The 16,532-nt window shown below is 36.3% G+C and overlaps 2 protein-coding genes across 3 annotated transcripts in view; both read right to left on the bottom strand.

Moving 5' to 3' along the window:
• Nucleotides 1–15,100, bottom strand: part of LOC133858536 (transcription factor HY5-like) — a 44,135-nt gene extending 29,035 nt beyond the window's left edge. The window contains exons 1-4 of one of the 2 annotated variants that reach the window (XM_062294046.1): nt 14,696–15,094; nt 14,419–14,602; nt 12,845–13,001; nt 12,292–12,742 (exon numbers count right to left, since the gene is read on the bottom strand). In XM_062294046.1, the coding sequence (XP_062150030.1) occupies nt 12,677–12,742; nt 12,845–13,001; nt 14,419–14,602; nt 14,696–14,855 (567 nt within the window). In that variant the 5' untranslated portion in view covers nt 14,856–15,094 and the 3' untranslated portion in view covers nt 12,292–12,676. Of the gene's footprint in view, nt 1–12,291; nt 12,743–12,844; nt 13,002–14,418; nt 14,603–14,695 lie in introns of those variants that run through there. The other variant, XM_062294101.1, reaches the window with a different exon arrangement.
• Nucleotides 999–3,927, bottom strand: LOC133858442 (protein NRT1/ PTR FAMILY 4.5-like). The gene is made up of 6 exons (XM_062293946.1): nt 3,779–3,927; nt 3,366–3,465; nt 3,026–3,243; nt 2,511–2,933; nt 2,223–2,344; nt 999–2,076 (listed from the first exon to the last, which is right to left on the bottom strand). The coding sequence occupies exons 1-6, from the start codon at nt 3,779–3,781 to the stop codon at nt 1,143–1,145; spliced, it is 1,800 nt and encodes a 599-aa protein (XP_062149930.1). The 5' UTR covers nt 3,782–3,927; the 3' UTR covers nt 999–1,142.
• Nucleotides 15,101–16,532: the final 1,432 nt, after the last annotated feature.

Raw genomic sequence — 16,532 nt, 5'->3', positions numbered from 1 at the left:
TGCAAGAGTAGTATCAGGAAAGGTGACCTCCTGAGAAGTTTGGTTTGGAAGAGCAAAAAACGGACAATATTGTGTCGTTGGAGTGGGTCGTTATAGAATATATTTATGAAGTTTGATAAATACGTTTTTTGTGATACATATATTATGTTATAATTTCTATTTTTAATTGTAATTACCATACTTTTATATATTATAATAAAAATATACTATCTGAAAAGAACAAAAAAAAATTATTTATCATTATATTTTATTATTTTAATTCCGCCCTAACTAAAATAGATTCCTGGCTCCGCCACTGGAAGGTTGTGAGTAAAAAGCAAGGCCGGCTCTATGGCTAGGCGAGTTAGGCTACCACTTAAGGCCTCCAATTTATAAAAGGCCTAAAAAAAAAAAAGCTTTTTATGTTAAATTTGTAAGTAGGATTAGTCATATAATCTATTAAAAAAATATACTAATTAACACAACTTAAATATGAAAATTTAATTTGTAATATATATTCAAAAAAAGCTAAAAGAATGATTTTTAAATTAATTTTTCTGTATTTAATATAAAAATTTATTATATTAATATTTTAAAGTAAAAAAGGACCATTTTAAATTCCAACTTTTGCCTTAAGATTCAATATTTATTGAGCCGCCTCCGGTAGAAAGTCTACCATTTATATACCACGGTGGTTGGTGCTCCTCCTCCCTCACTGACCGATCGACAACCTCAAAAAATAGGTCGAACCTAGTAGATTCAGGTTATTTGGTAGCATCGGACTGGTCGGTTTTGGCTTATTTGATGCCCAGCCTTACATTTAGTTCTACTTTGGCATGTCCAACCCGACAATATTAATTCCAGTCTAGAACCCCGGCCCTACGATTTATTATCACAGATTCACAAAGCCTTTTGTATTAATTAATGCCTTGTAAATCTTGCCCACCATTCATGAACGCTTCAAATATAATGAGAAAGTCCTTAATTTATTAATATATAGAGCATACATATTATCATAAAAGAGAACTACAAACCAGTTTGTTGGATTGCAGAGGAGGAGGAAGGATTGTATAAATATGTAAGATATATATAATTAGGACATGATCTATTGCTCAACCTTCAAAAACGGTGATCGAGTTTAGTTGTCATGCATGTACGTAAGATTACTTAACCTCATTCTTTCTCTGATCTTCTTCTTGCTCTTGGTTTTTGGATATAAAGCTCATAGAACTAGTAGTAGCAGATAATGATTGATCTGCGCCGCGTGCTTGGCTTGATTTGAGTAGCATTTCTTCGTCAATCGGAACATCCGTTTTGTACTTGTACCATTTAGCCCAAAACACGTAATTAACAAAGTTGAGAATGCTGAGAACTGCCAAGAACCAGTAGAAGCGCTCCAGATGGTTCTTATTCATGTCACGCCCTTCCAACCACCCCGTCTTGCTCTTACTTAGCTTACCGGTGACTAAGTTTATGAGCTCAACGAACGCGGTGCTCAAGAAGAAGCCGATGGACAAAGAGAGCCACGAGAAGGAAGTGGAAAGGGATCTCATGCCGGCCGGAGCCTCCTTGTAGAAAAACTCCAGCAGCCCCCCGAATGTAAACATATCCGCGATTCCGAAGATGGCATAATGGAAAGACAGCCAAAAGAGGCTGATGCGGTGATTGTGGTGGATGAATTCGTGCTTCCTCTTCACTTCTATGATGCCTGCTATACCCATTGAGATTGCGGAGAGGACAAGCCCAACCCCCACTCTCTGCAAGTAGGTTATGCCGTTGGGGTGGCCTGTGATTTTACGCAAGATTGGCACCAAGGCAAATTCGTAGACGGGTATGAGAAGCGACATGAAAACTAAAGGAATCACGGGAATTGAGGCTGATGGGACATCAAATCTGTGGATGTGTGTGTTCATGATGGTCCCCTGTTGGACGGAAAAGGTCTGCAACTGGGCAAAACATGTGTTCATGAGGATGGTGCTTAGAAGGATGGGCATCATCCTTGTCAGAATCTTCACTTCTTCCACTTGCGTTACGCTGCAGACTCTCCATTTTCCTGCCTCCGTGCCTTTTGGCAGAACAGCCGCCTTGTCTAGTAATCTAGCCAAACATATAAGTCGGATCAGTACGATCACATTCTTTAGAAATAAGTAGTGATCATTTAACATATTATTTAGTCCTTTCGTTAGATGACATAAATTAAGGTCTATAAACTTTAATAACTATTGCTTGCTAAGAAATCCTGCCTGAACTGGTTGCTGTGGGGGATGAGCTCTCCATTTGAAAGAGACTTGCGATCGCGTAGCTCATATAGTTCATCCGAGTTGGGTACGTCTACCCTCCAGTTCTTCACTGTCACCACCAAAACCTGTAAGGAATATCGTCTCAAATGAGTTCTACATGGAGTTAATAGCCCATTTGTTGGCCAGAGTGAGTAAAAATATAAATTAATTAAATGATTAAATTTATCTTCTCTTATCGATTAAGATTTTTGAAATAAGTAATGATTTAACATGATATTATAGCAGAAATACCTGTAAGACTTTCAACAACGGACTTTCTCCGGGGACCCGAACACGATAAAATGGCTTTCCTAATGCAAGACAGACAAGACCAACAAATGCGCATGACATGGAGATGCTAAAACCTTTGTCCCACCCAAGATGTGAGCTGACATACACCACAAATGTTACACCAATGGAAGCCCCAATGGTAATGCTAAGCAGAAACAAATTGAAGAAGGTGGCTATTTGCTTGCGTTCTTCAGGGTGCTTGTCGTTGAACTGACCAGCGCCTAAAGCTGGAATAGAGCCTCTGATTCCACCTCCTCCAAGTGCCACCAACCATATCGAAGCATAAAACAGCAAGGCTTTTGTACCATGCACGCAGGTTGTCTCCCCACAAGGTTCAGGTTGCAGTTTATGATAACGGGATTGAATTATAAGCAACATATATCCCTGAAAGTATAACACCCCAAAGCATATATCATTGATTTCAAGGGTTGAGCAAGGATCGGATGCTTGTTTCTACTTAGAGAAGTAAACTTTACCAGTAGTTGAATCCCACCAAAGAGTACACAAGTGTTGAGATGAGTCATATAGGTATCAGAGATGAACCCTCCAACGAGTGTCAGCAAGAATGTTGTACCCAAAAAGTTCGTGGTCGTTGTTGCAGAGCCAGAGAGATCAAAGTGCATGATGAACGAGAAATATAGAACCATGCTTACCATGTTAGCCACAAAGCCTATGTTATCCAGCCCCATCATCGCTGCAAGATATAAAATAGTGACGTTAATGAGTCCAACATTCTGATTATGGCTTGTACGTGTTCTGTGTCCTGTGCCATTTTCATGATTTGAAAATGGTCATGTTGTGCATTGAATTACTTACCAAAGATGAAATAGGTGGCTCTAAATCCTCCTTGTCTCGGATTCTTCATGTTCTTGGGTTGGCATCCAAAATCTTTGACACCAACTTCATCGTTCAACCCCTACAAGTTTGAACAAACACCGATTTCAGAAACTGACATGGTGCAAATTAAGTAATTGTTGATGCCGGTTATAGAGAGAGGGAGACAAAGTCGCAAAGAGACATGCATGAACATCCATATTTATAATTATAAACCTCCACAAAGGAAGAGAAAATTAAAAAGACCATGTGGTATTTTAGCAGTAAGAACAGTAATTGGCGACTGCATGCATAAATCCTAGGAAATTTTTCTCTGTTTATTCCATCAAGAAGTATAGTGTTGGCTTTGTTAATAAGAAGAAAAAGAGGTACTGGAGTAAGAGTGGCACAATTACCATGATTATGCAGGTTGGTAGTGAATTGATGTGAGCTGTGTAAATGAAGAAGGTTGTGATTGCTTATATAGCAAGAAAGATGATGTGAATCGCATAAAATGCAACGTTGGCTGACTCAATGCCTGGAAAGCATATACAAAAACAGGCCACACGGGGTGTGATACCAAAGGAGCATAATCCAATTGAGCGGCGATCCAGAGATCCAGTGGACACCAATTCATTATCAAATAGACGGCGCTGTTATTGGGACTCAACCATGTGATGTGAAATACGAGGGATTAGACGACAAAATATCGCTAGCTATTACATGACATACAGCCAAACTTAACCAGATAAGTTCAATTATTTTGAGAGAAATCCCCAAAGCTAATCAAATTAAGATTCTGGCCATCCATGAGAAGCCGCCTTAATTAATTGGGCCACCCCTGCTTGAATATTATTATTGATCATCGAGGCTGACACGCAAGAATCAAGATGTTGTTTTTGCCTAGCTTTCTCAATCACGACTTTCTGCTAGATTGACAATTGGAACCGTTTATCTCTTAAGCCATGCGCACAATCTTGCTCGATAGACCAAAGTTAAGTGGATGCATTCCAATTCCATCCCTTTCTCGGTCATTGTAGTTCCGTGAGTAACAGCACCTCGTTAGATATTTTCTTCCTGTTTGTTTGTTTGTTTGTTTATTTATTTATTATTTATTTATTCTTTTGTTTTTTATTGTATTTGCACATGAAAAAAAAAAAAAAAAGAAAGAAAAAAAAGTCAAAATCTCATTCCATTTGCAATCCAATTTGTTCAGGTAAAACCACTCATTCAGTTGATAATGGTAAAGGAAACCTCGTCATCGATTAAAGACTCAGATTGTGCAATCACGGCCCATTTTTTCGCCCATCTTCTTGTCAGTTCTCATAAAAGAGAGAATAATACATTTTATTAGTAATTACATACTAATTGTACGTTTGGTTTAGTGCAAGAGTAATTAATAATAATAATAATAAAGAAAAGAAAAAGATATATATATATATATATATATATATATATATATATATATATATATATATATATTAAATGAATTAAGGCTTTATAGAACAAACACAACCAGAGTTTACAATCACTCCAGTAAAAACTGGAAACAAATCACCCAAAACAACACTGATTACTAACCATCTAGAACAACTAGAGAAACAACAATCAAAGCATTCAACTATTGAAATTGAAGGTTCCAGCTATTCATGAGTTTGACATTGTGAGCAAACTTCTTAACAGCATATTTGGCCATAATCTTTGACAGGACCTCCCAAGTAATCTGAACTACAATATCTTCCTCTGTCCTAGGAGTATTTCCATGACACAAATCATTCATTTGCTTCCATAAATGATACACCGTAGCTGCAAAACAAAGCTTACAGAGGCTAACTTGCAAACCCTTCCCTTTTAAGTGCTGCTATACTCCAATTTGCAACATCTGACCACTCCACAAAAGTATCAAAAATCAAGCAAGAAGCCATTAACTTCTTCCAGATCCTTCTACTAAAACTAAACTGAAAAAACAGGTGTTCTGTAGATTCCTGCCTCCCAAAACAACACCTGCACAAGGTATCTCCACCATAGCCCCAACTGTACATTTTTTCTTTGGTTACAAGAGCACCTCTAAACACTAATCAAAATAGAAAAGAATGCCGCGGAATCGCCATTGAGAAACCACACTGAATTATACCAAGATACATCAATATGTTTGGGCCTTAATATCTCCCGAGTTTCAGAACATGAATAAACACCATTCTTAGAATTCCATACGGGCAGGTCTATTTCTCCATTCTCAATCTCAGGAAGTCTGTTTTAAATTTCAACAATACTATTCGACCGAGCAAAAGTCCAGAACCATTCACCATTTCTAATGATAGAAGAAACTTTAGCACCAACATTACTCCCTGCATCATACAAAGCTCTGAACCCAAATTTCTCAATCAATCTCCCAGCTGGGTGCCGATGGTCATACCACAAGAAAATCCAGCTTCCATCCCCTACTTTGAACCGAATATTGAAAGACTTAGCTACCTCCCTCAGCTTAAGAAGCTTCTTCCAGCTCCAAGCACACGAAGGGGGAATGGATACTTGCCAAAAGCTCTTCCCCTTAAGCCGATTTGCTTTTATCCAAGCAAACCAAAGAGACCCCGATTGGGCAAACAAGCTCCAAATATGGATCAACATTGCTGCTTGATCCCAAATTTCCAAACTTTAAGCTCCAAACCATCTTCTCTTTTAGGAACACAAACTTTCACTCAGACTACTTTACCCTAATCCTTAACATCACTTCCACAGTATTAGGAATCTGTTAAGTTTATGCTCTATCAACCTGATAATATTCTTTGGAAGTATTGAGATACACATGTAAAACACGTATAACACGTGTTAGATTAGCTGGTTTTTTTTTTACCAGATTGTATTTAGCTGGTTAATTAACTTAGCTAGTTAGTTTTAGTTAGTTAGCTTTTCTGCAGAATTTATATATGCAGCTTGTAAACTCTTGATCATTTATCGAATACAATTCCAATTCGCAAATTCTCTCTGTTCTCATTTCTGATATGGTATCAGAGCTATAATAAACCCTAGTTCTTCTTCCGCTCAAACATTCAATCTTGCTTTCCTCATTTTTCTTCTCATAATCTGATTTCATATTGTTCATGGAATCAAATTCTTCGAATTCAACAATTTCTACAATGGATTCTAATCCATTGTATCTTCATCATGGAGATAGCCCTAGTTCGATTCTAGTAACTCAATTGCTCACCGCTGACAATTACTATACATGGAACCGATCAATGTTCATGGCCTTGACTACCACGAACAAACTTCAATTCATCAATGGAGCTTTGCCTAAACCTCATTCTTCTGATCCAGATTTTTTTGCTTGGACTCGTTGCAACAATATGGTGTTGTCCTGGATCATCAACTCTGTATCTAAGGAGATCGCAGCAAGTGTAATCTCAGTTGACTCCGCATAAACCATGTGGAATGATCTTTGTGATCTGTTTTCTCAGCAAAATTGACCACGAATATTCCAAATTCAGAAGGCTATCTCAGCTATGTCCCAGGAGGATAAATCGGTAAGCAGTTATTTTACTGCTCTCAAAGGACTATGGGATGAAGTTCTCATCTATTGTCCTTTACCTGTTTGCCTCTATGGAAAATGTTCTTGTGGTGTGTTAAAAACTCTCATTGAATACCATCATCAGGAATATGTTCTTCAATTCCTGATGGGATTGAATGAATCTTTCTCTCATGTGAAAGGACAAATCTTGTTAATGGATCCTCTTCCACCCATTAACAAGGTTTTCTCTTTAGTTGTTCAACATGAACAACAAAAAGAGAAATCCGGTTCATTGAGTACAATGAATAACAATGCATCTGCTTTGTTCACAAAAGGTCCTTCCATTTCCCCTTCTCCACCTTCCTATCATCGACCTACTGCAAGTTCTTTAAATCCACGGAATGGTAAGCCAAATACCATCCGCAAGAATCGTCCCACATGTACACATTGTGGTGTGTATGGTCATACTGTGGAGAAGTGCTATAGGATACATGGTTTTTCGCCTGGTTTCAAGTTCACCAGAGGACAGCCGACTGCAGAACATCATTCTGCTCATCAAGTATCTGAAGCTGATTCATCTACTGGAGCTTCGCCAATTATCCAAGAACAAATTCAGCAACTATTTGCCTTGATCAAATCCAACAATCTTGATGTAGTTTCATTAGTGAATCAGGTTACCGTGCCTTTAAACCGCCTTGTTGCCAACATGTCAGGTAATCTCTCTACTTGTTCTACCTCCTTGCACAATTTTTCTCATCATTCAGTTTTTTCTTCATTTCCACATTTCAAGTTGCTTCTAGACTTGTTAATCAACCGTGGATTATAGACACAGGCGCTACTGACCATATGGTTTGTTCCATTTCATTTTTTTCCACTATCACTGCCACTACTTCCAAATTTGTTAAGCTACCAAATGGCCAACTTGCCTCGGTTACACATATAGGCATTGTTAGAATTTCTGTATCTTTAATTCTAACTGATGTCTTATGTGTTCCATCCTTTTCTTTCAATCTTATTTCAGCAAGTAAACCACAAAGTTCTTTTCTTGTTATCTTATCTTTCTCGCTGATTATTGTTTCATTCAGAACTTGTTGACATGGAAGATGATTGGAGTGGGTAGAGAGAATGATGGCCTGTTCCACCTGCTCGATAATTCAGTATTACCTTCTTTTGCTTCACCTATTATTTTAGATCATAGTCTCTCTGTTAAACAAGTTTCTTCTGATGTATGGCATTTTCGTTTAGAACACTTGTCTGATTCTAAAATAAAATTGCTTAGTCAGTATGATCCTAGCATTTCTGTTAATACCAATAATTATTATACTTTTTGTCCATTGGCTAAGCAACATCGCTTACCTTTTCTTGTAAGTGATTCCACATCTAATAAAATCTTTGATTTGGTTCATTGTGATATTTGGGGTATTTTTTCCACTGATTCTCTTAATGGTGTTAAATATTTCTCATCATAGTTGATGATTTTTCTCAGTTCACAGAGGTACATTTAATGGTTTCTAAGTCTTAAACGCGATCTTTACTTGTCTCTTTCATTGATCTTGTTGCCACTCAATTTAATACCATGGTCAAAATATTAAGCAATGACAATGGTATTGAATTTCAGATGCCTCAATTTTATCAATCCAAGGGTATTGTGTATCAACTCAGTTGTGTTGAAACTCCACAACAGAATTCTGATGTGGAAAGAGAACATCAGCATCTACTCAATGTTGCCAAAGCTGTACGATTTCAAGCTAATCTCCCTTTGTTTTTCTGGGGTGAGTGTGTTCCTTCCGCTGCTCACATTATCAATCGCATTCCTACTCTCACTTGTCTAACAAAACTCCTTTTGAATGTCTTTTTTTTTTGTTCTTCCTACATTTTCTCATCTCTGTGTGTTTGGTTGCTTATGTTTTGCATCTACTCTTACCCGAAATCGTTCTAAGTTTGATCCCCGAGCTAAGCCTTGTCTTTTTATTGGTTATCCTTATAATATCAAAGGATACAAATTGTTTGATCTTTTTACTCATTCTATTTTCGTTTCTCATGATGTTGTCTTCCATGAAACTATTTTTCCTTATCATCCTTGTTTCACTTCTTCTAATCCTGATTTTCATGATATAGTTCTCCCAACCCCTATTTCAGATGATGATATTCCTTATTATTCATCTTCTAATATGAATCCTGTCATTTCTATTTCTGTTCCGCATTCTGTTCCTCCTGTTTGTGATCCTGTTGTTGACATTGTTCCTGTTTCTGATTGTGGTGTTGATAATGTTCCTGATTCTGCTTTGCCTCTCAGACAATCATCCAGAATTAAACATAAACCTAGCTATCTTCAGGATTTCCATTGTTAACTGGCTACATCTTCTCTTTCCTCTCCAACTCATTCTCCGAGTACTTCAGGTAATCCTTTTACTCTTTCCTCTGTTCTTTCGTATAATAAATTGTCAACTTCTTACAAACACTATGTTCTTTTGGTTTTCTCTTCAATTGAGCCCAAATATTATCATGTGGCAGTACAACATTCTTTCTGGTGTGATGTCATTGAAGCTGAGATCAAGGCTCTGGAAGATATGATACTTAGACACTTATGCATTTACCTCCTACCAAAACTCCCATAGGCTGCAAATGAGTGTTTAAGATCAAACATAATTCTGATAGCTCTATTAAAAGGCATAAGGCTCGGCTTGTAGCAAAAGGATTTACTCAATGCGAAGGCTTGGACTATTTTGAGACATTTTCTCTTGTGGCAAAATTGACCACTGTTCGTTGTCTCCTCGCTTTGGCAGCTATTAATAAATGGCACCTTCACCAACTGGATGTCAACAATGCTTTCTTGCATGGTGACCTTGATGAAGAAGTTTTCATGAAGCCTCCTCCCAGTTTTATCTCTAAAGGGGACAATCGTGTTTGTAGATTGAATAAATCCCTTTATGGCTTGAAGCAAGCCTCTCAGCAGTGGTTCGCTAAGTTTTCTTCCACTTTGCTTCTTTATGGTTTTACACAGTCTAAATCTAATTACTCTTTGTTTACAAAGTCCACAGGCTCATCTTTGATGGCTCTCCTTGTTTATGTGGATGATATAGTCTTGGCTAGCAACGATCAGCAATCTATTCGTGAATTCATTGCTTTTTTGAATACTCATTTCAAGCTCAAAGATTTGGGGCCTTTGAAGTTTTTTCTTGGTTTGGAGATTGCTCGGTCCACTGCTGGTATTTATGTATGCCAATGCAAGTTTGCTTTGGATATTTTAAGTGACACTAGTCACTTGGCTTCTAAGCCTTTTGCTTTCCCGATGGATTCTAATGCTAAGTTTTCAGTTTCGGATGGTGAATTGCTTGATGATCCCAAGTCCTATTGCAGGTTAATTGGTAGGTTGCTGTATCTTACCATCACTTGTCCTGACTTAACTTTTGTTGTCCACACTTTAAGTCAATTCATCCAAGCTCCTCGCAAGCCTCATTTGGATGCTGCCTTTCTCATCCTTCATTACATCAAGGCTGCTCCTGGTAAGGGCTGATTTTTTCCAGCTTCTTCTTCCTGTCACTTGAAGGCTTTTTGTGATTTTGACTGGGCTAACTGCCTTGATACCCGACGTTTTGTTTCCGGGTTTTGTGTTTTTCTGGGGGACTCAAAGAAACAAACTACTGTTTCTTGTTTTTTAGTTGAGGTTGAATATCGGTCTATGGCTACTGTTTGCTATGAGGTTACTTGGTTGTTTCAACTTCTCAGAGATTTTCAGATTTCACACTCTCAAGCTGCGCTTTTATTCTGTGACAGCAAAGCAGCTTTGCATATTGCTGCTAATCCAGTATACCATGAAATGACTAAACACATAGAAATTGATTGTCATGTTGTGCGAGAAAAAATCCAACAGGGTTTGGTCTGGACTTTACATGTTTCTTCCTCCAACCAGTTGGCTGACTTGTTTACTAAGCCTCTTGGCTATGCTGTTTTTCAGTCTTTGTTATCCGAGATGAACATTCTCAACATCCACTGTTCATCTTGAGGGGTGGTATTGAGATACACATGTAAAACACGTATAACACGTGTTAGATTAGCTCGCTTTTTTTTTTCTTTTCTTTTCTTTTTTTCCTATTATACCAGATTGTATTTAGCTGGTTAATTAATTTAGCTAGTTAGTTTTTTAGTTAACTTTTCTGCAGAATGTATATATGCAGTTTGTAAACTCTTGATCATTTATCGAATACAATTCCAATTCGTAAATTCTGTCTGTTCTCATTTCTGATAGGAAGGATAATAACCCTGGCCCAAAAAACTTAAAGACTAAACAGAACTAAAGATATAAGTTGTAACCTTCCAGCAAAAGACAAATGTCTTACTAGCCAAGAATCAATCCTAGTTGAAATTTTGGCAATTAGAATTAACTCTACGGTCAATAACCGAAAGCCTCTTAGAAATAAGAGGAACCCCCAAATACCAAACCGGAAGAGAACAAGATTTTTAAAAATAAAGTGCCTAATAAAATTGCGGTTCATGGATTTTTAAAAATGCACCTCCTTATGAGCAATTTGAAAACATATATTTCACATCTTTAAACTTTTTTTTTTTTTTTCAAATGCACTACCAAATAAAATGCTTGTTACAATTTTATTTAAAAGGAAAAATGATAGAAATCATTCCCGTGTATAAACGCAATCTAAAAAAAGATATGTATTCCTGTCTTCTTGTTCTTTTCACGTTGATTATTGTTAATATTGTTGCATTGTCTTTTCTCCACCGTGCATACGAGATGGGTAAAAGAGATGATTACAACTCCAAACAATTTTTATTACTGTACCATCTACAAATTCGTGTAGATATAGATTAATATATATATATATATATATATATATATATATACAAAAAAAAAAAAAAAAAAAAATACAAAACATCTGCCACCTCCGCTGTCCTCTGCCTTGCCTGCCATCGCCGATGATTTGTTATGAGTTTTTTATCTTATGCCTTTACGAGCTTTTTAATTTTTATTATTGGGTTTTAGTCTTTGTAGGAGACCCTTTCTCTAGAGTTTTTGTTCTGATTTTAACAGTATCTATCCCTCGCAATGAGATTGTTGTTACCATTTCCAACTTAGTGCCCACCTCTCAACCTATGCAAATGAGTTATTTTTGACAGGGTGGAAGGCTCTTTCAAGGGTCATGTCTCTGCTCTTCACTGTGTTGGTATTTTATCCACTTTGTGTGGACCAATCATTGGCTTTGTCCAAGATAGATGGGGCTGGAAATTTTTTGATTCCTTTGGAATTAAGAAAACATCCATTTCCTGTTTGGTTATGAATTTGACACTGTTTTATCAGCTTTGGGTTCATTGTTGGGGTGCCCACCCCTCTGAACTATTCTTTGTAACCCTGTAATTGTGGAGTGAATGCTGTATTTAAAATAAAATAAAATAAATAAAATGTACTAAATAGTAGTAAAAGGTGTATGCTATTACTATATATTAAGAAAAAAATAAAAATAAATAAACGTTCGTTACGACCGAGGGTTTAAGACATTTGGTAATACATACATAGCTCAGAAAAATCTGCAATTCACATTTTCTTTAAAGAGAAATGCTAAATATCACACTCTTTATTTTATTGAGTTCAAGTGACGGTGCTCATTAGTCTTTTAAGCTTTTTTTTTTTTACAAGAACTACTTAAAATACTGATGAGCACTGTCACATCAATCTAATGAGATGATGATGTAGTTTTTAGCATTACTCTTTTCTAAAAGGATTTACGAGAATCCTAAACAAAAATTATATAACCCGAAAGGCCTAAACAAAATGACCTTATGCTTGTTAGCTCTAGCCAAACTGATCCTGCTTCGGCTCAGTACTTTCATCATTCTTAGGCCTGGTGTTCAGAAGAACCTGTTGGAGAATGGATTTAAAATATATATATATATATATATATATGTGTGTGTGTGTGTGTGTGTAGAAATGCAGCAGTGAAAGAAGTGATGGATATCTCACCTTCCTAAGCATGGTATTTTCATTGATTAAAGTTGAGATCTTCTCTTCTAATTTGGAGTTCCTGTCCTGCAATTCTTTGGTTCTTGATTCCAGTTCATTCACATACACCTTCTTCCTTTCTCGGGCTTGTTGAGCAGACACTCTGTTCCTAAGCAACCTATTTTAAGAGGAAAATGTCATGTTGATAGATTACGAGAAATTTAATCATTCAATTATACACTAATATGATATTGAAATAGTTATAATCAATAACAACATGACAAAATCATATCCTTCAACACACTAGAGAGTGGGTCGTGTGGCAGGGACGGAACCGAAATTTTCTTATTAATGCATTGTCAAAGTATGAATGAGAAATATATTAATCATTAATATGTAAAAAATAAAACTAGCATTCATTTAGTGTTAACAAAATATAAACAAAATAAAAGACAAAAATAATTGTTTCTTAATATATCTTAATTTTCAATTCAATCACTTATCGAGATGGCGCCCGACATTCTATTGGATCCAAAAAAATCATTTATGATTAGCTCTATTCTAAATTTGGTACCAATTTATCTTTCAATATACAACATCAAAGAGTAAGTCAAAAACTCATCTTCAATTTTATTGTGAAGCTTATTTTGATAAGGATTCATGATGAAAATATTCGTTTTGTAGTTGAAGTAGCTAGAAATGGTAAGAGTAAACACGAGTACAACAACTTGAAAAACAAGTTGGCAGATACTTAATCTTATGGTGCTTACCGACCATTGACACAATTCTGACATATTTGGCAATCCCTAAAAATCTGAATGTTGAACTGCATTGTGCAATTTGTGCTCATATGGGTGAAGTTTTATATATTTTCCACAAATAAGGGTAGAAGTGGGCAAAATATTCGACTATCGCTTGCCGACCGCTTACCGCCTCTACCAAGTTTCGGTGGTTGGTTAATTGGCATAAAAAATCTATACCCATGTCCATTCATCAGTTAATCGGAATAATTATTTTTTTGTCCGTTAACCGAACTGCTACCTAACCGATCGAACCTAACTGAACACTAACTGACCAAGCTGAAATGAAACATTAGAGACGGCGTTGTTTTGTAGTTTTCTTGAAAACAAAACGACGTCATTTTATTACAATTGAATCGAACCGAACCGAACCGAACACTAACGACCTAACCGACCGACTTTTAATCGATTAAACTAACTTATTCGATTTAACCGAAAATATCGAAATTAAAAGTTGTCAAAATAAAGGTGATGAATTAACCGATTTTAGAGGTAATCGAACCCCCTAAATAAGGGTTGTTGCTACGTTAGATTACAAAACAAGGAAGGTTGTTCACTTTTTCTTTTATTTGTAAAGTCAAATGGGAGGTTTGGGTATGAAGAAATTTCGTTTCAATAGGGCCATTTTTCAAAAGGGCCATGGCCCCCTTTGGTTCTGTCACTGACTCACTGTTGTTGAACTCTCTAATCCCATGACCACCTCCGGGAAGGTGAGAGTGAGTCGTTGGAGAATTCATGACCACCCCCATCTTCACTTTTTCATATTGCTTAGAAAAATATAAGAAAGAAAGATACCTCTTGAGGCGTCTATACTCTTTATCAGCAGGATTTCGTCCCCTCCGGCGCTTCCCAGATAACCCCATCTGGCGCTGAATCTCGGCATTCTTCTCATGCTCGAAAAGATTAGCCATGGCAGCAGAATTCATTGGTGGTGGAGCCTCCACGTCAGGAACCGTGAACAAATCTTCATCGCTGGATTCTACCAAAAAAAAAAAAAACAAAAATAATAAAATTACATGACAAAAAGTGGAAATTAAATAACCTTTTAATTAATTTAATGCAATGCACCAACCAACTTTGCTCTTCTTGTGCGGTGGAAGGAAAGACCATGAAGAGGAGGAGGCATTAACGGTACCGCCATCCTCGGCCATCTGAAGTAGTTGGCGCTCGTCAGTGGATTCCGGCCGGGAATTATTGGGTTCGCCATCTGCGGCGCCTCTCGGAAGAGTCATCTCTAGCTCTTCTGAATGATGTGGGTGGCAGAGCAGGGTAGCTGCCCGTGCCCCAAGCAGAGGAGAATATATGATCAGGCAAAAGTTTGGCTCATAAACGAACACGTTGACGTTTAGAAAGCCGCCACTTTTCTCCTCCCTGTCTTGACGTATTATACGAAAAAGTGAATTAAATGCTAAATTGACTCTGATTATGCAGACGATTCCAAACTCTTTCTTATGGAGGAATTGGAAGAAAACGACAAGTGAAATTATCTTCTTCTGAGCCAAAAACGACAAAGGAAAATCTATAATATATGTAGTGTCGTGAGTTCCTTCATCTATGACTATGATCTATCATCGTTGGTTTAATTTGCTGCGACTCCTGTGGTCCTTCAAGATAGGCCCCGCTGGCACTTGTCTAAACTCATACACAAATATGTGCAAGAAACAAAGGGAAAAACAAAAGAAAAGAAAAGAATTATGTAGAGATTTTATTTTTAATGATATATGAAATTATGGTTGAGATCGGCAAACCACTCTATCTTTTTTAACTCAAAAAATTAACTCCAAAACATTCAATTTTTTATATTATATTAATCATTTTTTTATATTTTTTTCCTCTTTTTATATTACATCAATTTCTCTTTTAAAAAAATTTTTATACAAAAAATTCATAACTTATTTTTATTTTATACCACAACAATTACTTCTTATTACTATTTTTTTAAAAAAAGAAATCTATAACTCAAATGTTTATCAAACACACCCAGACGATTGGTTTGATAAAATCATTTAGGATGAGTTTGGAATTGCAATTTCGTAAATAATAATTGCGATTTTAAACCAAATCGTAGAACATAAATTGTTTAGAAACTGCGTTTTTAAAAATTGCGATTTGAAAAACACATAAAATTTTTTTTTTCAAATCGCAGGTAAGATTGTACTTTTTTGAAAACGCAGAATTTTAAAGATTAATTTGTAATTTTAAAAACTAAACTGCAATTTTACAAAACACTTAACTACGTTTTTAAAATTTATTTTTTTAAATTACATATTTTAATTTATTTTTTTAAATCGTATTTTTTAAAATCATAAATTCAATTCTTTAAAATGTGTTTTTCACCTTCTTCTTCTTCTTCTTCTTCTTTTTTTTTTTTTAAAAAAAAAAAAATGTTTTTAGTACTGGCATGATATGATTGATGAGAAGTGTCTTCCGCTGAACTTTGGACGCGCAAAGGAAGTTGTGGCTGTAGGTGCTTTGAGTACAGCTAGGGAATAGGATTGTGGGTGGAATTGGGCAGAATTAGCTTGCGACTTGTCTTTGTCATCTCATAGCTAAGATGGACCATTTACCTCATATTTGCCTTACATAAATGACTCTACACAGCCGTGCACATATTGTGTATGAGTGTGGTGCATAAGTTCCGCTCTATGTATTTATAGTTGTGCATATATTGTACACAATTGTAATGCAAGAATCATTGCTCATTACCTACTAAATCATTTGCACTTCCCTTCCTTTGATTATGGATAAAGCACTCATCCATCTTTCTGGAGCTAATACGGCTGATCAAACGCTAACTCCTTTGGGTTAGTGAAGGTTTTACTAATCGGCTGATTAATTTTTAAAATTACAATTGAATTAAAATTTAATAATAATTCATCTCAAATTCAACTGTAATTTTTAAAGTCATA

This window comes from Alnus glutinosa, chromosome 1, assembly GCF_958979055.1.
Source record: "Alnus glutinosa chromosome 1, dhAlnGlut1.1, whole genome shotgun sequence".
Lineage (NCBI taxonomy): Eukaryota > Viridiplantae > Streptophyta > Magnoliopsida > Fagales > Betulaceae > Alnus > Alnus glutinosa.
This window is presented reverse-complemented; position numbering and strand designations above follow the sequence as displayed.